The following is a 23,327-nucleotide window of genomic DNA, read 5'->3' as shown; positions in this document are numbered from 1 at the left end:
AATAGGGGAGGTTTTGGGGCAGGCAGCTTTTATGTTCCTTTTTTTAAATTTTTTATTGGGGAATATTGGGGAACAGCGTGTTTTTCCAGGACCCAGCAGCTCCATGTCAAGTCGTTTTTCAATCTAGTTGTGGAGGGCGCAGCTCACTGGCCCATGTGGGAATCCAATTGGCGACCGTGGTGTTATGAGCACTGAGCTCTAACCAATGAGCCAATCAGCCGCCTGCTTTTATGTTCTTATAGAGACTTAATTTTTAAAGCAAATATAGTTGTTTTAATTCCTTAAAGAACTGGGTTACAACCTGAATGATATCAAAGTTCAGGCCCACTCATGAAACTATGTTATCTTCAACTTGCTTCTTTATATTATGGAGGTCTTCAACTAAGATAGAAATAAAAAATTTCTGTATTCTAGATTTTGAGCTGTTTGACTTTGGAAATTCCCCCCATCCCCCTCCCTTTGTGGGTACATAGTTTCATTTTAGCTTAAGGGGAGAAGTCCCTAAAAATGTTCCAACCAGGCTCTGAATATCAACTTCCAATTTAGCCAATTTCTGACCATAGAGCTACTTTTTAAAAAACTCCCTTCAAATATCTTGTCAAGTTTCAGCCAGGACGGACAGTAGATATTCCTGGCAGTATTGAACAACCTCATGGGTGCCAGAGGTGTCCCCAAAGAGGGTACAAAAGACACTACCATCCCAAGATCCAGAGCTACTCCCAAAGATAACCAAAAGAAAGAAGGATTAGGACAAACAAGAAGGCAATAACTAATGTACAGTATGGTGGTTATAGATAATAATACTGTATTGTATATTTGAAAGTTGCTGACAGAGTAAATCTTAAAAGTTCTCATCACAAGAAAAAAATTTGTAACTGTATGGTAGATGTTAACTAGACTTGTGTAAGGATCATTTCACAATACATACAAATATCAAATCATGTACACCTGAAACTAATATAATGTTATATGCTTATATCTCAATAAGAGAAAATAACTGTTCAATTTTTTTTAAAGGGCAGCAATAGCTGTGCCTGGGAGAGAAAAGGATCAGTAAATAATGGGTACTCCAAAACTAAATTCACAAGAGTCTAAATTTGGAAAGGAAGGGATAATCTGAAATTTTACCTTCCTTTCTTGATGGGAAGTAGAGAGATCAGGAAGAGCTGACTCTAGTCAGAATTCTCACCTTTTGTCAGCTTCTGCCATCTTTCCCATCTGTAAACACTGGAATGAGTCACGTTTAAAGTATAGTTTCAGTATCTACCAGCATTTGACAAAAAGTTTTTCCATTAATTTAATTTTAGTTTCCTCATAGCTGTTTAAGGGCACAACTGTTGTTTGCTGGAGAATCCCTCAAAGTCTTGTCAACCCTGGGAGGGGCCCATATAGGGTTCCTCCTTTTCAGGTAGATTTGGAGATGTTCTAATTGCACAAAACTTTCAAGGATCATCGTTTTTCCAGTGTTTTGGTTAATTGCAGGTGAGACAGTGATTTCTGGGCTAGTGTCTTGATGATGGACCCCCTGTGAAGGTACAACAGCAGAGGCTCAGGTATTGATTTAGGATTCTGGACTTGAAGCTGTGATTTAGGTTTCTGGACTTGGAGCTGTGGCTTTGAGAAGAACTTTGTTTATGGTCTTATAGTCACTTCAGAGTGGAAAGGCAATTCAGATAGAGGATTAGTTGATGCTGAGTACTCAGCTAAAGGAGGACAGAGAGGGAGTAGGAGGAGTCATTAGTCTTAAAATCTTTGTTAATTTTTCATTAGCCTTTGGCAGTCAATCTTGAAATGAAACTATTTTGGAATTGTGAAGCCTTTTGCAGACTTCTGCATACCAATAAAATAGATATTCGATTCTGTTTGTTGATTTGGGAAGCCTTGCTTTCAAGTATTCTTCTTAAATGAACAATCTTATCTAATTGCAACATTCCCCGTAATGGCCATTGTAATTCTAGGTTGTCTTAATAAGATTTTTTTTTTTTTTTGCCATTTTTATAGATACATACAGCTTTCAGGACCAAAGTTCTTAGACATAAAATAAGGAGGTTTCCTGGAAGGTGGAATGCTTAGTTCTTTCAAATTTGAGAATACCATTTCTAAGCTAATGCTCAAGTTAAGCATTGAGTCTCTTGGAGCCAAATTAAGACTTGAGAGGAAGGTGGTTGTGGGTTAGGGATTTTGTGATGTTTTATAGTCTTCCTCATTACATGGACATTTTCTTGAGGTTGCTGGGTGATCTGGTGTCAATTTAACCTGTCTCATGACCAATTTATCTTAGCACAGGGGTCTTAGATTTAGGTGGCAAGCATTCTAACAGGTTTTAAGTGCTCAACCAATGCCCTCTAATTTTTCAGCTTTGGCTTCCAAGATTCCCATCAACAATAAATCTATTATTCCTTTCACAAAATTTCTTTATAGTGGCAGATACCCTATGGCTTTTAATGATCTGACTGTGCCCACTTAGATTTTGATGTTCTGTTGGTCAAAAAAGTTTGCATTTTTTGCCTTACTTTATTTCTAGAAGTCCCTGTTAGTCCATCAGTGGCTGCCACCTACTGTGGAGTCCCAATGTAACTGTCCCAGAACCTTTTCAGGATCCCAAAACCTTTCTGGGAACTTTAATAAACCTCTTTCCTTAAAAAAAAAATTGGATAAAATTTGTTTGGATCTGAGAGCTGCACACAAGAGAGTAGCATTCAAATCCATGAGCGACTTACCACCTTTGGTGAATTCAAAAATTTCAGTGGATACCTTGCCTATACCTTGTCCCTCAACCTTTAGCAGTCAGCTTCCTATCCTTGTTGCCAAAACTGTTAAAATGTAAAGAAGACAGTTTAGGTGATATAAACAAATTGTAACACTTCCTGAATCAGGCTATTAATCAAACTCTTGAGAGTGGCAACTGCCTGATTCATGTAGTATTAAATAAGTTAAGTTTGTTTGTATCACCTAAATTGTCTTCTTTAAACATTTCAACAGAACGTAGGTCACAGATATTTGCATAAGATTTTTTTAAAGTATCAGATTGTTAAATATATAGTGCATAGGGGGATCGAGTAGGATGGGATATATAATTTTTTTACTAGCAAAATTTTTAAATTTAAAATCCATTTTCATTTTAGAATAAATGATCATGAGAATTGTGCATCATTGTTACTTGGAGCCATAGATTCCAGTATTGTCAATTGTAGAGATGACAAAGGCAGGTAAGTGATGCCTCTTTTTGTGATGAATCTTAGTCTCTGTTTTGTGGTTTCAGAGTAGCCAAACATCTTTTTTTTCCCCATTGAAAAAGTAATATATAAGCATGGTTTTAAAATTTTAAATATTATAAAGAATATATAATTAAAAGAAATGTTCCTCTTAGCCCAGAAACCCCAGCCTCTTCCAATGAGGAAGCCACTTTAAACTGTTCTTTCCAAATTTTTATGTTCTCCCAAATATTTTCTACACATGACTACAAACATATATAAAAATATATATGCTAATATTCCTTTTATGCAAATAGAAGTATTCTATAGCAATGCTCATCTTTTAGTATGTCTTGGAGATCTTTCCATACTAGAACATAAAGATTACCATTTTCTTGTTAAAGCTTCGTATTATTCATTTGAACAGATATATTATAATTTAATCACCCTGCCCTCTGTTGAAGGGCATTTAGGTTGTTTCCAATATTTTGCTATTCCAAAGAGTGGTGCAATGAACAGTCTACTACTATATGTATGTGTTCATATGACCAAGTATATCTAGGAGATAAAGTCCTGGAAGTAGAATTACTTTGTTAAAAGGTCAGTAGTTTTTAATTTTGACACATAATGCCAAATTTTCCTTCCAAAGAAATCAACTATCCACATTAGATGATGTGGGCTCTTAAAAAATTTAAATAGCCAATTATCTACAATTTTAAGGCTTAATTTTGAATGTATCTTTATCAAAGATGAGAGAGAAGTCACTGGAATTCAAGATTAAAAGGGTCAGTAAAGATGCTAATTTCAGATGTACAGTGCATTGGTCGTGTATCTACACAGTCTAATAATATGGGATGTCAACTATAATTAAATATATATGTAGTCACGGGACATGGAGTACAGCATAGGGAAGATAGTCAATGGAATTGTCACAGCTATATATGATGTCAGAGGGATAGTAGTTTGAGGGAGGGGAGTTATCACTTTGTGAGGGGTGTAAATGTCTAACTATTACGCTGCTTTGTACGCCTGAAACTAACTTTAAGAATTGGGGAAAAAGATGCTAATTTCATTACCAGAGTCACCACCTTTCCCCTCCAGGTAGATGACACCCTAGTGCCCACCCTGAATGGCCTTTAAAGGAGACCTGATCATTATCTCTATATACTGAGAAGTTTGAAATCCCTACGACAACACCATGCACATGTTTCTCAGGCATTTGCAGAAAGAGAGTGTGTTAAGTTTAAAGGAAGTTAAATCATGCTTGTTTTAAATTGCTAGGACACCGCTTCATGCAGCAGCATTTGCTGATCACGTGGAGTGCTTGCAGCTACTTCTGAGACACAATGCTCAAGTGAACACAGCAGACAATTCGGGGAAAACAGCACTGATGATGGCTGCTGAGAATGGGCAGGCAGGCGCTGTGGGTATGTGCTTGATGTGTGGACTGCACATTTATGCTTCTCCAAAACCAAAGTAACGTAAAATCAAGAAATCAATTATCTTTTTGGCTTGTACATGTAAAAAACAAACAAACACAAATGTTCTATTTAAGCAACCAGATTCTACTTGCTAATTGTCTGCAGTCCTCCGTTACTTGATGGTTGATGGACCTATCAAAGTGAGCCAACCTTTCTGCAGTGAAATGTCTTGACATTTAGAAGCCAAATATAACAACAGAATCATTTTATCTGAAAATAACGAAACTGTAAAGACAATTAAAAGTAATGCCTATAGACCTTGGATTTGGATAGAACAAGTATCACAATAAATTACTCCTTTTTTCATTAAAAACATTAAATATTACGTGAGCTGTGCTAATTTAAAAGTTATTGTTTCTGTAGCAGCTTCTTCAAAATGCATGTAATTGGCATGTAGTCTGAGTAACTCTCTTTTGGCTTTTTCTATAGATATTTTGGTGAATGGTGCCCAGGCTGATCTGACTGTAAAGGATAAGGACTCGAACACACCCTTACATTTGGCTTGTAGTAAAGTATGTAAATGAATTTGAGTCACTGTTATTTAGTGTTACAATAATTATAACACTTACATTCTGTCTATCTCAGAAGTGTGTATCATGGCTTTTAATTCAGATGTACATTTTCCCAGGATGTTGTCAACTCGAAACAGAATCAAAGGGGGAGAGGCAAAGGCAGGCCCAGATAGGAGTGGGTGGGGATATGCTTTTCATGGCATTTGCCACTTGCATCCTTGCTGCAGTCTGACTGATGCTGCCACTGCATCTGTCTCCATGGTTGTGGAACCTCATTTTGGTTTTAAACACAAGTTAGGACCTTAGATATATGGCTTCTGAAATATGAGCAGTTTTACTTGTTTTCATTTGAAGGTATTGTAATAACACAGACAAAAAAATATTCTCCTGTGAGGCAAATAAACATGTTCATGTGCATGTCTGCCCTCTCCTTTTTTCTGGTGTCTAGTTCAATGCCAAGGCTGCACTTAGTTTTTGTTTTGTTTTGTTTTGTTTCTAATAGCTTTGTGTTCACATGTAGTTCAAGGTCCCTGCTTCCATAAAAAATAAATGATATATGTAAATGTATGATTTTACAAAAGTGGGATCATACTACTTTATAACCTGCTTTTGTTAATGAGTCACATATTTTGAATATCTTTCTTTTAGACATATTATAGTGTTTTAGAAACTGTGTGATATTCTACTTTAGAAATATGCCATCCTTTGTTCAACCCATCCCTATTGTTAGACATTTGCTTGTTTTCAGATATAAGCTACTATAAATAATATTTGTGGAGAAATCTTTCTTTAGGAATCCTTACTCCTTTAAAATAAATTCTTAAATATGAATTATTGACTCTGAGGCTATGAACATTTTAAAGAGCAAATTACCCTGTAATGAAGTCACAGCCATTAACACTCCATCAGCAGTGCATCAGAATGGAACCTCCATGGACATTTCTAAAGTTGTATTTAAGGGTCTCCCTTATGAAGCATTAGAGTCTGACGCCACTTGACACCAGTGATAGTGGTTTATTTCAATACAGTTACAGTATTACAGGTGTCATCTATACCAAGTGGTACAAGGAGTCTCTGCTCTTCCTTTCATTGCTTGCGTTTTCACACTTCATGTTCTAGGAAGCTCATGGAAACCACAGAAAGTGCTCAGTTTCATGAAGTTTACTTCAAGGTGTAGTTTTCATGAATAGAAGTGTAATGCTATTAAAACTTTATTATGCCATTGAATCACCTGAAGATCTTGTTAAAATGCATCTTCTGACTCTGGTAGCTCTGGAGTGGAGCCTAAGATGCAACATTCCTAACTCCCAGGGTATACGATGCTGCCACTCTGCAGGCCACACTCTGAGGAGCAAGGGCGTAGGAAGCCATGACCCCTTAACAGGGCGCAGGCCTGAAATCACGAAAGGGTCTCTGACTTATCAATTGAGTTTTTTAAATGATCAACCATCTGTTGTGATAAAATTCAGAGATAATTTCTCTTGGTTGAGGAAGAAATAAATGAGCTTACTTGAAAAAGAGTCCTTTCACAATGCAGGGCAGTAAATGGTGAGTGATACAGATAATAGGAGTAATGGGAATTCCAGGGGTAGATGGATGGATCACTGCAGTGATCATTGAAGACTTGAGAAAGGAGATGGGACTTGACTTATGTTTAAAAAGTAATGTTGAAGAATACTCCTAATTCTATTCTGTTCTAATTCTATACCAGCTGACCTAGCTGAACTAGTATCTGTTTCAGGTCTCTGGACATTAATTCTAAAAATTATTTTAGAAATATTATTGTTTCAGGTCAAATTTATATGAACCAAGTTCTAGTACACCTTATTCAGAATCTTGGAGCATCTAGGGCCCTTTAACTATTTGCTTTTTAAAAGAAAAAAAAAATTACTCAGACAATAGCTTTATAAAATGTGTTTAGGTGGAGGATGTTCATTTTAAATTTACAGCATAATGAAATGATTTTTCTGGAATTTTTCAGTGTCTCTGTCCAGTGTTTCTTAATCATTTTTTTTTTCTTTGTCAGGGTCATGAAAAATGTGCCTTGTTAATACTTGACAAGATACACGATGAGAGCCTTATTAACGCAAAAAATAATGCACTGCAGACGTAAGTGTGACTACTAAAGTTTGACTCAGATGCAAATTCATAGTCATTTGTTCAACACCGAATGTGCTATGTTTTGGGCCTGGCTCGAGCTGGGAAACACAGTGCTGAAAGACACAGACCTTCATGTTTAGTCACATACCTACAAATATTGACCAAGCTAGACATTTTTAGTTAGAATCTGTATTTTGATATGCCTTCGCAGAAATTTGTGAGATCTGTGTTTTTCTTTGCTGTTATTTCTATGATAATATTATAAACATAGTGGATGGTTAGAAAAATCTTATGGTCTGGCATATTTGGGGAAACTACTTGTATAAATGTGTTAGCATTATGTATTCTTACTAAAAAAAAATGAGTTTTATAAATCAGGTTCCCAGAATATATTTGAAGAATTTCTAAGCTATTTGTCTTAATTATATTTTAATGTAATTCAGTGTCATCCTCAGTGTGAAAGATCTAAAAGCTGCTTTATTTTCTATTTTAGGAAATTAGGCGTTTGTTTTAAGGGCACAGGAATATTAGATTTTTTTTTTCATTAAGATTCTTAAGTAATATATAGCAGAATATACTGCTATATTCTTTAAGATATTTTAAATTCAGTAAAGTATAATTTAGTGCATTTCGTAATAGGTTTGAGGTTTGAGATTATATATCTGGGTGATATTAACTAGTCATATTGATTAACTGTACAAAACAGTGATTCAAATACTGGAGTAGATATGAAGGGGTAAGGAAACTTCTAGAAAACACACCAGAGCTTGAGTTTTTCTTTTGGCTTCCTACATACTGTCATCGAGGTTGTGTGAGATGTGGTGTATTTGTTGTATCTGCAGAGAAGAATTCTGGGACAACATGAGAACAGTTGAATCATTATTAGCGACTGGAAAAGATCTGGTTAACAAATCCCTTTTTTTTAAAGTCTAAGCGTTCATATACTACTTACAGATTCTTAAGTATTTCCTTCCTTTTATCAACACAGGCTACCCAAATGACACATTTTCATACACATATATATCACAGCTGATGCTCCGTGTTCTTTTTGCAGACCCCTCCACGTTGCTGCACGCAATGGCTTGAAGGTAGTAGTTGAAGAGCTGCTGGCCAAAGGGGCCTGTGTCCTCGCTGTAGATGAAAACGGTAAGTGGAAAAAGCAAACAATTACTGCAGGTACTTTCCCTATGTTGTGAACCCAGAGGAAATGAGACATATAGGAGCTAGTTAAAAAGGCCGTAGGAATTCTCTCTCCCTTGGAAGTTCCCTGTGTGTGCGAAATCAAACAAGGAGAATTTGTCCTGTCTGTCTTTGTAAAATACAGAGTCTACCTGTAGACCACCAGTGCCTTCCATTGTGCATGTAATGTCAGCAGCTGGTCTCTGACTCCTCAGCGTGGTGATTAAAATATTCTAGACATGCTAAAAAGCTTTCAAGGTGGCATTCGCAATTCTGATCGCATACGCTGAAGAGTTAGGGATTACACATCATTAGTGCATGCTCAAGGGCTCAAATGAAAACCAGGTCTTTGTATTTCAGTTCATTCTGAGATCAAACCTTTTTTTTTTTTTTTTTTTTTTTTAAGAAGAGATCAGAACTCATATTCCCAGTATGGATATTTGGGGAACATGAATAAAACTTTTAAATTAATGTCTAGGCTTGAAACTTCTCCTGATCTATATAACATTCCTTCTCTAAATGAACTCACTCTTAACAGAAGCCTTCTACTCTGCTTCCTAAGAAATTTTGAAAGCTAATGAACACTAGAATTGTATTAAATTGCCATTTTAAGCACAATGCCTATTAACCTTGGGGAGCAAAAGAGGAACTTCTGGATATTTATGAATTAAGTAGTTTTTTAAATGTGGCATTAATTGTGGCATTTGATTAAAGTATTATAATAAAATGTATTAACGTAACTCAATTAACTGCTTATTACAGGTATTGGAATTAGCAGCTCATGCCTATTTCTCAGAAGTAAGCAGCCATATGACATCATTAGCTAACTCCTATTAGTTTTGGTTTTGCAGCCCCATTTATCCTAGCATGTACCCTGCTCTGTCCCCAACTTGATTCATGTAGGAGGCGCAGAAAGTTCTCTATTACTCCATCTCCTTTGTTTTCCTTCCTCACTTTCCCTCACTCCCTTATCACTAATATATACCTTAGGGTTGGTGTGCAGAGGCCCATAGTTTTTCTCCAAAATGACTAAAGAGATCAGAATAAATTAGTTGTGCTTCTCTGGTGTAAGTCTGAGACAACTGAGGCTCATCCAGCCAATAGGGACCTTGGGTCTGTCTCAGAACTTGGCGACCTCCCAAAGGCCTGGGAACATTTAGGGCAATTTTGTCCAACACTACAATCATAATTCTTTTACTCATTGCAGACATTTGTGGAGTAGAATGTTCACATACCTGTCCATTCTTATTTGTTTTTATACCAGGGAAGGAATAATCTGTGAAAGAGGGTGAAGGGGAAGCAGAAATGGGGTCAAGTGCTGCTAAACAAAACAACAGAAAGTTACGTTTTATTGAGTCAGTTCCTCTGAATAAATGAGTGAGTAGTAGTAGGAACTTCGGACAGCAGAGAGGACAGGCTGACCCTTTCAGAGCAGTAGAATCAAGGTGGAATAAGGTAATAATTACATCAAAGAATGTAATTTTATCTCCCCACGGCACCTGTTTCACGCATCCAGCTAGTTTTCCCTTCTGGACTGGACCCATCAAATCTAAATGGGAGAGAATGACACAACTCTTTGTCAACCATAGCAATTCTCCCACGTCTGTTATGTTTAGAATTGAGGACTTTGGTTGGCAGTGTTGCTATTTTTAACACTTCTGTTAAGTTTCTTTAAAATGATAGCACACTTTTAATTACAAACAACCTGTGCCTTCCTATGTCTTTACTCAAATAATTCCATTTCTCTAAAACCAGTTAATTGGCGTATACTTATATAAAGTGTATACAGAGGGTGCCAAAAAAAGGTATACACATATTAAGAAAAGAAAAAAGTATATTAAAATTACACTGATGGCGACCACTTTGAGTACTTCTTGTAATTGCAGAAGTCAAACATGACTTGTATTCATCTTTTGTTACCGGTATATAGTAGTATTACAATTTTAATACAGTTTTTTCCTTTCTTAAAATGTGTATACATTTGTTTTGGCATCCTCTGTATATAAAGTGACAAAGCTGCATGACTCACTTTTACAGACATCTGAGTTTTATTATCTTTTCTAATCTGACACAAGATTACCTACCTACGATGGAAAGTCATTGTTCTCAGAATGAGAGTGCTGTGGCCCTCGCCCGAGGCGCATGGTGTGTGTGTGCTCTCCAGTGGAAGCACCTTCCTGATTGTCCTGCTGTTGTTTTTTGTGGAATTGTGTCCCACTCCCACTCCCTCATGTTTCTGTTCACTAAATGAAGACTGGAATTCTGCCTAACTTCAGATAATATATAGTGCTTGTTGTTATGTAAGCTGAAAAAATAAACCAAACAACCCTTCATAAAACGTCTCCCCCTCCAGTCCCCTCTAGCCTCACCCCTAGCATGACTCGTGGGAAGTAACCCCTCCTTTTGCCTGGCATGATTGCTAACTCAACATACATCTCCGAGAGTGAGGTCATACGAGATGTACTGTGGAATGCTCACACTGCCTCTGGATTTCCCAGACTAACCACTGCCTTGTCTGCATTTACGCCCAGGTCATACCCCGGCCCTGGCTTGCGCTCCTAACAAAGACGTGGCTGACTGCCTGGCCCTCATTTTGGCTACCATGATGCCTTTTTCTCCTTCCAGTACAATGACGGCTGTCAACTTCATTTGTTTTAAAAAAGACAATTTGAACAGGACGACCCTCTCCAATCTGGGGAGCATGGTTAGCCTGTGCAGTAACAACGTAGGCTCGGAGGATGGGTACAATGAAAATGATTCTGATTCAGAAACGTTTTGACTTTGGACTGTAGAAGCTTTTTCTTGATCAACCATGTTGGAAAAAGGGAAAGAAGCTTGAATTCCAGGTTGAGGTTGCGTCCAAGTATTACTATGGCCTCGAGCTTCCAGAAGCCAGTAGAGAAGGAATTAATCAAATGGAGGGAGGGCAGCTAAGCTGTAGGGCAAAGCACTCACACAGATGGCCCAAATTTTTATTTGTTTCATGTTTTCCTTAGATGTAAGATACTTCTGTGAAAGTCTACCTCTCATTTTTAAGTAAAGAATAAAAAATGCACTTAATTTTTTTCTTTGAGCATAATGCACCAAGAGGGAACTGTTTTCCTATAAAGTGGGTTTTTTTTTGTTGTTGTTGTTTTTTTTTGGTTTTTTGCCCTCATGTACTCACTTGGCAGTGAGTTCTCAGAAGTATATCAATGTGACATTTATGTCCCCCAGGAGGGGAAAGGAGGGGTGGGTAGGAAATGCCTCAAACCTCTTCTCACTTTGATGTTTACTTCCTCACTAGAAGCCAAAGGTAAAAGTGTTCATCTTCCTGTAATAATGCCTGTAATAATGTTTTTAAGGGAGTCCAATTACTCATATACTCTCTATAGTAAGCACTTAAATATCCAGAACTTCTTTCTGAGGATATTTGTTAAAGTTGCCAGATGAAGGGGAAAATTCACTGAAAACTGAACTTGCTTTTTTTTTATTTAACATAAATATGGCACCCAGTGCTTCCCCATAACAAGCCTGTGACTTATTTTCACTCGAGTGATTGAATCCAAATCTATCTAACAACATTTCAGGTGAAAATTATATTGCACCAAAACTTGGAGACATATGCAAGTTTAATATGAAACTACCCTTTATTGATTCGTCTTTAAATCAAAATATTAACTTTTTAAAAACATCAGGACCATCAGCATTGTTCATCAATAGTAAATGTTCAATGAGCTTCTCAGTAAAGGTCATGCCAAGTGAGTGGAAGTGTGACTGCAAAAGGGAACAAAGAAAATGAAAGGAGGAGGTAGAAATGGGTGATGTGGAAATTAAAGCCAATTGGTAGTTGCTTGATGATGAAATCAACACAGTACTGTGTCTGCTCCCTCTGCCAAAGCTTCTAGGTCAAATGGACCCCGTTCCGCACCTGGAATAGCTGTACAAAAAGAAGAATGAGACTGTTTAAAAATTATGCACATACACGCGTGCACATATATGTGTATATATAGCTATATATGTATGTCTGTAGTTCATCAACCAGCTATACATGAGGACCAAATGCTTCAGTCTAAAATAGAAGATTTAAATTGTTTTCCTTCAAAATGAAAGTGAGAACTGAAGTAACTTTTCTACGGAGTTAAAAATGTAATCTTTTTGTGTAACAGTCTTTGTTGTATTTTATATTTCTTATGACAGAGATTTCTAGTTGATGGTTTAACATTTGTAACTGATGATGTGTTGACCACGGCTTATTTTTTTGCCAAACTAAAGAAAATGTTCATATACTTTTGATGTGAATGTGTTTATATTTATTTGAAATGAAACAAATGCCTAGGAAACATCCTTTGTTTGTTCTCTCTTTTAATTGCTGTGTGTCTTACTTGGAATAACAAAAAAGCAGAAAAATACATAGGGGCCTCCATGGGCTAGCCAGCAGTTCTGGGGCCAAGCCCAGCACTTCCACTGCTAAGGTTTCCAGCCGACCCTCGGGATCTCCCAATTGATTGGAGAGGAGTACAACATCCATCGCCCAGCTCCAGTCGGTAGCCAACGTAGAGCTTAGAAGACACTGGAGTCCTTATGCTCTTCTGTCAGATGAAAACTGAAGCATATAGTGGATCATATGCACAAAGGGGGCCAAAAGAAAGGTACAGAAATTATCCTAAATAGTACACTGAAATCTCACAGGGTTACTGTAACCTGATGGGAAACCATATCAGTGTGTGAGCACAGTACCTAGAGGAGAAATAAAATCACCAGCTCAAGTGCTATTTTCTACTTGAGGAAGAGACAGGAAAGAAACATGTTGCATTAGGACAGTGTTCTCCGACCATTTTATAATCGGTTCCATTTTCACCCTGGAAATTTCTATTTCATAGTGTATGTGAACAGTGTTCTATCATATCTGGATCAAATACAGATCTGTATTATATTTTTCATCTAACTGTAAAAGACTTTGATCTTCTTTTAATATCCTGGGTTTAATTAAAAACTCATGTTGTGCACTTCACAAATGAGAATTTGTTCAGAAGACTTACAGAATTGGAATTAATTTCATTGAAAATTTTCAACACCACCAACACTGCATTTTTAATTCTTGGTGTTGTGTTCCCCTCCTTCCTCTATCCTTTTTTGTTTGATTAGAGAAGATGAATTTTTTAAAGTAGATACATTGCTGATAAGAAATAATGACCTTATCTTTACCAAAACACTGAAAATAAGGGAGATCCAATACTGAAGAAGCACGATGCTGCCGTGTCTTTTTCCAGAAATGAATGGAAATCTGGCTCAGTTGGCGTTTAAAGCAGGAAATGAAATCCCTGCTTTTAATGGCGAAGCAGCATTAACATTTTTCCTGTAGAGTAGCGCAGAGAACAAGGAACGTCGTTGTTGCACCAACGCGGTGACGGCCCTGTGACATTATCTCCATGGAGCTGAGTTTTGACTTTTCTCCCTCACTTATTGATAGAATGAAGGAGGACAAAGGAACAAAATGAAATCATGCTAACTATGAACTGTTTATTGAACCAATCTCTTCTTTTACTCCCTCCCCACGAGGCCAATTATTTTCGTTTAAGAAAGGACTTTAAAAACTATGAGTTCTCTGTTTTTCAAGTACATCTCTTAGAAATAAAAATGGATTTGCAACAAAACTTTCTAAGAAAAAAAAACACAGAAAACATGATGCTTTTTATGGAGTCTTAGTTATTTAGTGCTTTTACCTGAATGTGTTATTTTTAGACTGTATTTTAACCACAGCCACAGGGATCGTGTTTCATTGCACTTAACCTGTTCAACAGTGTCTGCCTATCCTTGGTAAATACTATCTCCAAATTGCCTAAAATCTGCTATGATTCTACAGTAAATAGCTCAGGGGATTTCTATTTATCACTACTAAAAGGGCACCATAGTATGTTTTGGTACTTTAGGCAGTAAACAGCTGCTTGATTTATTATGTTATTATTAAATTGGAACAAGAACATCAAATGGATTTGCTGCACTAGTTATTCTTTGTACTGTTTGAGCAACTTGGTTTGCTTATCTGTTGCGTTGGTTGAAGAACTCATCCCTTTTTTGTCTTGTAATATGAAGTTAGAGTGCCTTTTTATATTTGTATAGTCTGAAAATGTTCTGTGAAACGTTTTGTATTTTTTTTCATTTGAGTGTTATCAGAGCAATATAATACCAGTGAGTTTTCATTTCAACCTTTCTCCGAATGTATAAAGTGTCTTTTTTTCCTATTTCCCCTTTCATCTGCTTTGAAATGAAAATGAAAATGCCGAAGTTTTCTATAGGAGTTATATTTGATTTTGCAGTGCTGAAATGCTTTCTTCTTACAAAACTGTAAACCATAGGTCAGTGTCATAAGGGAAAAGCGTTTTAAGATAGTGACAATCTGAGTGTGTGTACAAAATGTAATTCTATGCGTTTCTTATGCAGTGATCTAAAAATTCAAAGCAAATATCTTTTGTTTGGTAGTTCGTCTATATATTTTATGCTTCAGCATGTGCAATATATCTTTGCAAAGCACGATGATACCAATCTGGTGCCAGTGTTATATTTTGCATAACATATTTGTAACAGCATAAACTATTGTTTGATGATTTCAGTGGGATTTTGTCTGTAATGTTTTCTTATGTAAATTGGAGTTGAAGGACTCTGGTAAATGTCATGACTGTAAAAATGAGGAAAATGACTTTCAGTTTAGTGAATGACTTTGAACCAATCTGAATCTTCTCAAGCACAGTTTAATACTTTTTCAACTACTGAATGCTGAAAATGTAATGAAGTACTTAACTGTAATATACTATGGAAATGCATTCAGATGGTTATTTTTACAAATAAAAACGGTACAAATATTGTTGCAATTTGTGTTGTCTTTAATTTTTCCAATTTATGCTAATTTTACCAATTATTCTGCTAATTGAAATCTTTATCCCCCACCACCAAAGCCAAATTAACCTTACGTTTTGAAAATAAAAGAAGTGCATCTCCAGATTTGCTATTTCTGTTTGTATCATCATAATTAGAGGAAATAATTTCAAACATGTATGTTTGTGTTGATTATATTTATTTATGCCTCCAACTTTTTCCATAAAGGATTTGAGCAGGCTTGCAACAAAAGGCATGTGATGAACTAGAAGTAGAAAAATTAAGACAGGGAAAAAGAATACAAGCAAATATAGAAACCATAAAATTTAGCACAACGGCTGTGACCAAACTTGCGTGTGTTCTAACCTTCCTTGCGTTCGAGGTAAGAGGGAGAAATGTGATAATTCTATAGATTGCTTATATCAGAAAGGTGGAAGCCTACTAGGTCCTCAAAATTGTGAAATCAACTGTGCTTATTTTTGTTGCTGCTACCGCTATCCTTCACAGCAACAAAGGCTTTATCTCTCTGCGCCTTCTCAAAGGTATCTATCAGATTTCCTCTCCATCTCACCATTCAAAATGTCTCCCCTTGAGTAGTAAGTTCAGGGACAGTTTAGAAGCGCTAAGGAACAAATTCCTAATGTAGAATTTCCAGCTGAGAAAGAGATTGGGGGGAGGAGGGCTTCCTGAGTTCCTCAAATCACAGTATCAGAATGTTAGCAATTCTTACAGTCTAGCCCAATCTCATCACCATTTTTTCATGAAGAAACTGAATCCCAGAGAAGTTATGCAATTTGCTCAAATTTGTGTAATTAATTATTTGAATGTACAACTTGTACCTATAAATGTTCTCTCTTCTATGCCTTCTTGCCAAACAAATGTTGTATGTGTTGTTGTTTTTTTAACTAGAGATGTTCAGAGAGGTTTTGCACTCTTCCCTATTCTTATTTATGCAAATATGCAAATATGACTGCTTTTTATTCTTGAAGATTGTAAAGCATGAGTCATATCACAGGTGAGTACTTTCTGTAGTTTGCAGCAGACTGAGATGAATATATTAGTAAGCTAATGCTGTGTAACAAATTACCTCAAAACTTAGTGACTTAAAACAGCAAATGTTTGTTATCTCACAGTCTCTGTGAGTCAGGAGTCCAGGCATGGTTTAGTTAGGTCTTCTGCCACAGGGTCCCCCACAGGCTATAGTTATGATGTCGACCAGGGAAAGATTCATTTTGAAGCTCGCTTATATGGTTGTTGGCAGGATTCTTCACTGGTTGTTGGACTGAGGGTTTCAGTTCCTCGATGGCCATTGGCTGCCCTCAGTTCCTTGCCAAATGGGCCTTTCCATAGGGCAGCTCACAACATGGCAGCTTGCCTCGTGAGAGCGAGCAAGCTGAGAAAAGCCAGAGAAAGAGAAAGACAGAAGTCACAGCTCTTTAACTGAATCTCAAAGTGACATTCTGCCATTTCTCCCATGTTCTATTCATTAGAAGACAGTTGCTAGATCCAACCCATACACAAGGGAAGGGGTTTACCAAAGGTGTGATACCAGGAGGCAGGGGGAATCACTGGGAGCCATTTCAGACGCTATTTACCACCCTGGGTCTATCACAGTGTCCTCCCACAGTACATCCTTACAGTAAGATAACTTATTCCCAGTCATTGCTAAAGAAATAGTTTACTTGACTTCCTAACTTCACCCTTTCATGAAAAACTTAGGGCTCCTGTAATTTCACCTGTGTTCTCCTAAGCAGGCAGAAAGGGGATAATGGCTTCCACTGCAATAATTATAGTGTTGCACCTCGATGTGGCACTTTGTCTTCAAACTGCTTGTCAAAGCATCCCTCTCTCTAATTCCACTCTGTAGGTATCGAATCCAGTACATCTATCCCTCACTTAACACACTTAATGTGTTCGAGAATTAGCTTGCCAGGCACGAAAGGCATTAAGCTAAAAGACTATTAACATAACATAAAAACATTGTGGGTAAAAGTGCTGTATGAATTGTCTCTTTAGCAAATTTCATACTGAAGGTGCAGTTGCTGGAAAATATAAAGCAGCAAAGATAATGGCTGTGCCATTCATTAATTTTCAAGCAGTCCAGGGGTTGATTGGAAATGCGTGGGCATTTGTGGCTGGCACAAGGATGGGGCAGGAGGGGTTGCTACTAGTATTTACTGTGCTAGCATTTATTTGTGTCCCGCCCAGCCCGGTATACAACTACGGCACCTTCAGGACCAACGCTCCCCCTTCTCGCTGCTCATCTACTTCCTCGCCTCTTGTTTCCGAATCATTTCTCCAACAATTATTTGTGAAGCTAGCCATACTTTAAAATCTATTTTCACAATGAATTAACAACATGCCCTTGTTTATGTAATACACATCCTCTCATAAAGAGCACTTACACACTTAAGAACAAGAACTTCAGAAGCAATTTTGAGGACATTTTTCCAGGAGAGGTCACATGCAGGTGAGTGGAGAAAAGTGCTGCACAGATTTGAGACAAATATTTAGTTCTTTTGTTACCAAACACACAAATGCCTGTGCACCCATGTACATTGAGATGGTTGTTTCTACTTCACAGGTGGGAAAAGCTGCTCACAGAGCTGGGACACTAGGCCCACCATCACACAGCAAGACCTGCAAACACAGCACTACTATCTCATATGGTGCCTTAGGCACTGGAAGACACAATTTCTGGGATACCATTTTCTACCTTTAAGTGACAATTTAATCCAGTATATTTAAATTCTAGGAGAATTTTATAACTTTCAAAAGTGAAAGTATTGAAGCAGTACTTACTGCCCAAAAAACTTACCTGTGTTTATATGCATTTGATGAAGCACCCAGCAAATCTGAGAACATTAATAACTCATATACCTTACAGTCAGGTTTCCTAAGAATTACAAACATTTAAGCTCAGATCTTAATGACACGAAGTTGCCAGTCATAGAAAGATCAGAGGAGAGAACATTCTAGGGAGAGGGAACAGCCAGTGCCAACACCCAAAGGTAGGAATGAGCTTGCCATGTTCCAGAAACAGAAATCAGACTGGTGTAGCTGGAGACTTATGGGGTAGGGGTGGCTGGTATGAGATGAGATCAAGAGTTATCTGAGCTAGATCTTCCACAATTTTATGAGTGAGGAGATGTGGTAGAAGTCCACTGGAGAAATTTAAGCAGAAAAATGGTTGTAGTCCTATTTCACTTTTACCGAAGATCACTCTGGCTGCTATAGAGAGACAAGAGAAGAGCCCTACTGACCAATTAGGTGGTCACGGCAATAATCTCGACAAGTAAACATAGTGGCTTGATTTGGTGTAGCAACAAGAGAAACAGAATGTAGCACATTTTGGGTACTCTTAAAGGTAGAGTTGACTGAATTTGGTGATGGTGTGATGTCAATTAAACAGTTTAGAATTTGAAGGAGAGACGGGGGCAGAAATTCTAGATGATCAGGGGACATTTCCTTGGGAGTAAATGGAGAGAGGGAAGAGCCCTGAACCGTGGGCACACCAACATTTTAGAGATCAGGAAGAGGAGAGGATCTAGCAGAGAAGACTAAGAAGGAGTGGCCAGTGAGGCATGAGGAAAAACGAGACCAAGCTACCTCTGAAACCTGGGAAAGGAGGTCACAGAAGAAGGAGTTTCAGGTGTATCTACTCTCTGAATCGCTCCTGGGCAAGCAAATAAGATGACAGAGAATGACAATTGGATTTGACAACACAGAGTTTCTTAGTAACCGTTGCAAAAACAGATACTTCAGAGTGGTTGGATCAACGGTACAAAGAGGATAGATTGAAAAGAGAAAGATGGGAGAAAGTGAAGAGAAGAAGGAAAATAAGGCAGTAGCTGGAGGAGAAAGTGGACACTAGGGAGGGTATTTGTTTTTTAAGAAAGGAGCTGCTGTAGTTTACTGAAGTTGAGAGGGATGTCTGGGAGAGAGCAGGAAGAACATTTGAGAAGGGATGGGAGGGTAATTTTGGAAAGAACATTTCAGTGCAGCAGAGGATTGCTGAGTAGGGCTTAGCACATTTGAGATTTATGACCATGATTTTAAAATGGTACCAGTCATCCTGGTGAGTTTTTCATTGGATGTTTGGGTTTAAACATAGGGTAAGTAGATAGTGGAATTTAAAAAGGGATAGAGCTTTGCCAGGTAAGTCCAAGTTGAGCTGTGGAGCTATGGTGCTTTCAACAGACATAATATATAGATCATGGATTCTAAACTGGTTAAGGAGGAAAGTGAAGACACGAAGAGGTGTTGGATAATGGAAAAGTGGTACAGTCACTGGACTGACGGTCTTGGTAAAATGGAAGAATTGCTGAGTTGTAACACCAGAGGTGGTGAGCTAAACATGAGATACTTGAAGTAAAGATTTGAGTGGTACCATTTTTATGATGACAAAGCCAAGGAAATAACTAAAAGAGTGGGTGGTTGAGAATGACTGAAGAAGAAAGCTTTGGAGGTGAAGAAGTCAAAAACTGACAATACAACAAATGGCTCACAAGCCATTTAACAGAATTTGAGTGAAATTGATGAGAAAATGAGGCCACTTCAAAACATCTATCATTCATACATTTTGCTTTAAGTAGATGTACACCCAGATCTGATTTATTATCAGACTGGAGTTTGGTTCCAGGATTAAGATGAAGCTTTTAAAGAAGTGATAATGGTCAAGTACATTTCTGTAAAAAACAAACAACAACAACAAAAGAAAAACCAACGACACAACAAAAACAAAACCAACCAGACCTTGACTATAATACAGTGGCAGGTTTTATGCCCATATGGTTTAACCTGAATGTGTTATTAGGCTCTCCAGAAAACGTGACAGATGGCTAATAGCTGCAGAATGAACAAAAGGAGTGTCTGGATCAAACATCTTAGTGATAGCAATGAGAAATTGAATTCTTCCCCTTGGGCCTTCCAGAGAGGACCAAAAAACTAAAATCATTGGAATTCTGTATTGCTCTTTAAGTGACAACTAGATTTGCTTTAAAATATTAACTTTTCCTGAAAACTCAATTTTTAACAAAAACAAAAAAAATAGAAAGTTAATTTGGGTTCATATGTAATTCTCTTTTGAATTTCTTTTTCCAGAAATGATTTCTCCCTTTCTAAGTCCATGCCATGTTTTTATTTTTACATTCTTTTTCAGGCCTGAGATTTACGACTTGCTATTTTACTATTACTTAAAATCTGTAAAAATTTTGTTACCTGGTAATTGATTGGTTGTCTGCTTAACTTCATTCACAAGGGTCTACCCATTAGTATGTAAATTGTGATTAGACTGCTGGGCCCATTTTGTGTTGGCATCGGTGTTAAAAATGCTGATAAAAAGCTCAGTTGGTACCATCTGGGAGCTTGCTTTGTGATGTCACAGCTGACACTAGAAATTAGATTGCAAAAACTAATTAATTTCCCACAATATATTTCATATATTGAAAAAGAAAATCCTTTTAGGGTGCTAACAATATTTCCCAGAGATGAGAACATATTTTTTAACATATATTGATCCATCCTCATTTTCTTTGCTGCCAGCCTCATGATCTGTGACCTGATGGAGCAAACAGAGGACATTCTTATTAAGCTATTGGCTGTGACCAGAACATTTGAACACCAAATAAAAAATCACCTTACTAAATAACTTAGGCTGCTTTTCTAATTGAAGTGAAGAATGAAAGAGCCAACACTCACTGAGTGCTAATTATGTGTCAGCACTGCTTTGAGTGCCTTACATGTATTAACTCGTTTCATCTTTCCAACAACCCTAGAAGATAGATACACTATTATTATTCCCAACAGCACACAGATAACTAGTGGCAGATCTGGGATAGTCAGGTGGTTCCATAGTTCGTGACCTTAACTGCTATATATAGGGAGGAAAACAAACTGTTTGATGTCAAATTTTCTTTCTTTTTTGTAACCTTTTAAAAAAATTAACATGTGTGGCCTTTCTTCCGTGACAGTAGACACTGGTCTACAACAGCAAGTTGGCAAACTATGATCCATGGGCCAAAACCAGCATCCACATTTTTTTTTTTTAACAGCTTTACTGAAATATAATTGACATACCATAAAATTCACCCTTTTAAAGTGTACAATTCAATGGTTTTTAGTGATTGCAGAAAGTAGTCTAACCATCACCACCATCTAATTTTAGAAACTTTTTATCAGCCCAAAAAAGAAACCCGTAGCCATTAGCAGTCATGCTCGATTCCTTCCTTTTCCCCTTCCCTTGTAACCACTTATCTATGTCCTGTCTCTATGAATTTGCTTATTCTGTACATTTCATACAAGTGAAATAATGCAATATATGTAACTAACTTCTTAGTATTAGGTTGTGCAAAAGTAATTGTGGTTTTTGCAATTATTTTTAACCTTTTAAACTGCAGTTACTTTTGTACCAACCTAATACAATGTTTTCAAGGTTCATCCATGTTTTAGTATGTATCAGTACTTCATTCCTTCTTGTAGTCAAATAATAGTTGATTATATGGATATACCACATTTTGTTTATCCATTCTTCAGTTGTTAGACATTTGAGTTGTTTCTACTTTTGAGCTATTATAAATAATGCTGCTATGAACATTTGTGTTAAGATTTTCATATGGACATGTTTCAGTTTTCTTGTGTATTTACGTAGGAGTGGAATTTCTGGATCATATGATAACTCTATGTTTATCATTTTGAGAAACTGCCAAACTGTTCCACATCAGTGGCCAGACATTCCATCATGAATGTGTAAGAGCTTTAATTTCTCCATATCCTTGCCAACACTTCTTATCCCCATTTATTTTTATTATGGCCATATCAAGTGTGTAAAATGGTGTCCATTGTGGTTTTGATTTGCATTTCTGGTCATGACTACTGATGTTGATTATTGTTTTGTGTGCTTATTGGCCATTTATAAATCTTCTTTGGAAAAAAATGTTTATTCAATCCTTTATCCCTTTTAAAATTTAATTGTTTCCTTTTTTATTGTTGGGTTGTAAAAATTCGTTATATATCCTAGATATGTCTCTTATCAAATACAGGATTTGCAAATATTTCCTCCCATTCCATGAATTGCTTTTTCACTTTCTTGATAATGTCCTTCGAGGCACAAAAGTTACACTTTTGGTATCATAGCTAAAAAACCACTGCTGTCTTCTTGTGTATCCTCACTTGGTGGAAGGCATGAGGGAGCTCCCTGGGTTTTCTTTTATAAGGGCACCAATCCCATTCAAAAGAGCTCCAACCTCATGACCTAATTACCTCCCCCCAAATCACCTCCAAATATTATCACATTGGGGATTAAATTTCAACATAAGAATTTTGGGAGGACAGAAACATTCAGTCTACAGTGCAGATTTACCATTATTTTATCTAAGGGAAAAAAACTTCCAATTATACTATGGCACAATACTTTCTTTTCTTTGATTATAAGATGCATCCCAATTTTAGGGACAATAAATATGAATGATAAAATATGGGAATATGTCAATATCCATTAAAATTGGAATTATACATACCCTTTTACCAACCAATCTCATTTTGGGTAATCTATGCCTCAGAAATAAAGATACAGGTAATCAAGCGTGATATTGAAAATATTTAACAACTAGTACAACACAGATACCTACCAGTCAGAACAGACACTGACCAAAACGGACACCAACTAATAGACTTGCCCCTAACATTCTCAGGTCCTACACAAGAGTGAAAAAGAGGCTTTCATACCAGATTTTTAAATACTTAAAGGTTGAAAAAAAAAATCAAGCTAAAAACTATTAAACTATATTCTATCACCAAAGCTTGTAAAATATACCTTCATAACAACTTGGAAGAACTGGTTCAGATTTAAAATTATTGCCCTCCTCCGAATTCGAGTCAAACAATAGTAGCACAGGGAAGGTAGTCTCCCACCTTCAACCTGTGGCTCAATACTCACCCCATCTTTTTCCCTATGCCCAGCTTCATCCTGTGGAGGAGTCTTGTATACACATAAGGGCACCTTAGCC

General features: G+C 37.0%; 1 protein-coding gene across 11 annotated transcripts in view; it reads left to right on the top strand.

The window, feature by feature from the left end:
- The window catches only part of ANKRD44 (ankyrin repeat domain 44), a 289,820-nt gene extending 274,503 nt beyond the window's left edge, over positions 1-15,317 (top strand). For 4 of the 11 annotated variants that reach the window (XM_088794444.1, XM_088794441.1, XM_088794440.1 and 1 more), the window contains exons 23-29: positions 3,126-3,209; positions 4,476-4,621; positions 5,105-5,187; positions 7,214-7,296; positions 8,342-8,433; positions 9,229-9,264; positions 10,998-15,317. In XM_088794444.1, coding sequence (XP_088650570.1) covers positions 3,126-3,209; positions 4,476-4,621; positions 5,105-5,187; positions 7,214-7,296; positions 8,342-8,433; positions 9,229-9,264; positions 10,998-11,245 — 772 coding nt within the window. In that variant the 3' untranslated portion in view covers positions 11,246-15,317. The remainder of the gene's footprint in view (positions 1-3,125; positions 3,210-4,475; positions 4,622-5,104; positions 5,188-7,213; positions 7,297-8,341; positions 8,434-9,228; positions 9,265-10,997) is intronic. The other 7 variants (XM_088794447.1, XM_088794442.1, XM_088794445.1 and 4 more) reach the window with 2 other exon arrangements.
- Positions 15,318-23,327: the final 8,010 nt, after the last annotated feature.

Source organism: Rhinolophus sinicus, chromosome 17, assembly GCF_057876585.1.
Source record: "Rhinolophus sinicus isolate RSI-liver-muscle chromosome 17, RSI-T2T, whole genome shotgun sequence".
Lineage (NCBI taxonomy): Eukaryota > Metazoa > Chordata > Mammalia > Chiroptera > Rhinolophidae > Rhinolophus > Rhinolophus sinicus.
Note: the sequence above shows the minus strand (reverse complement) of the source record. Positions and strands in the feature narration are given on the sequence as shown.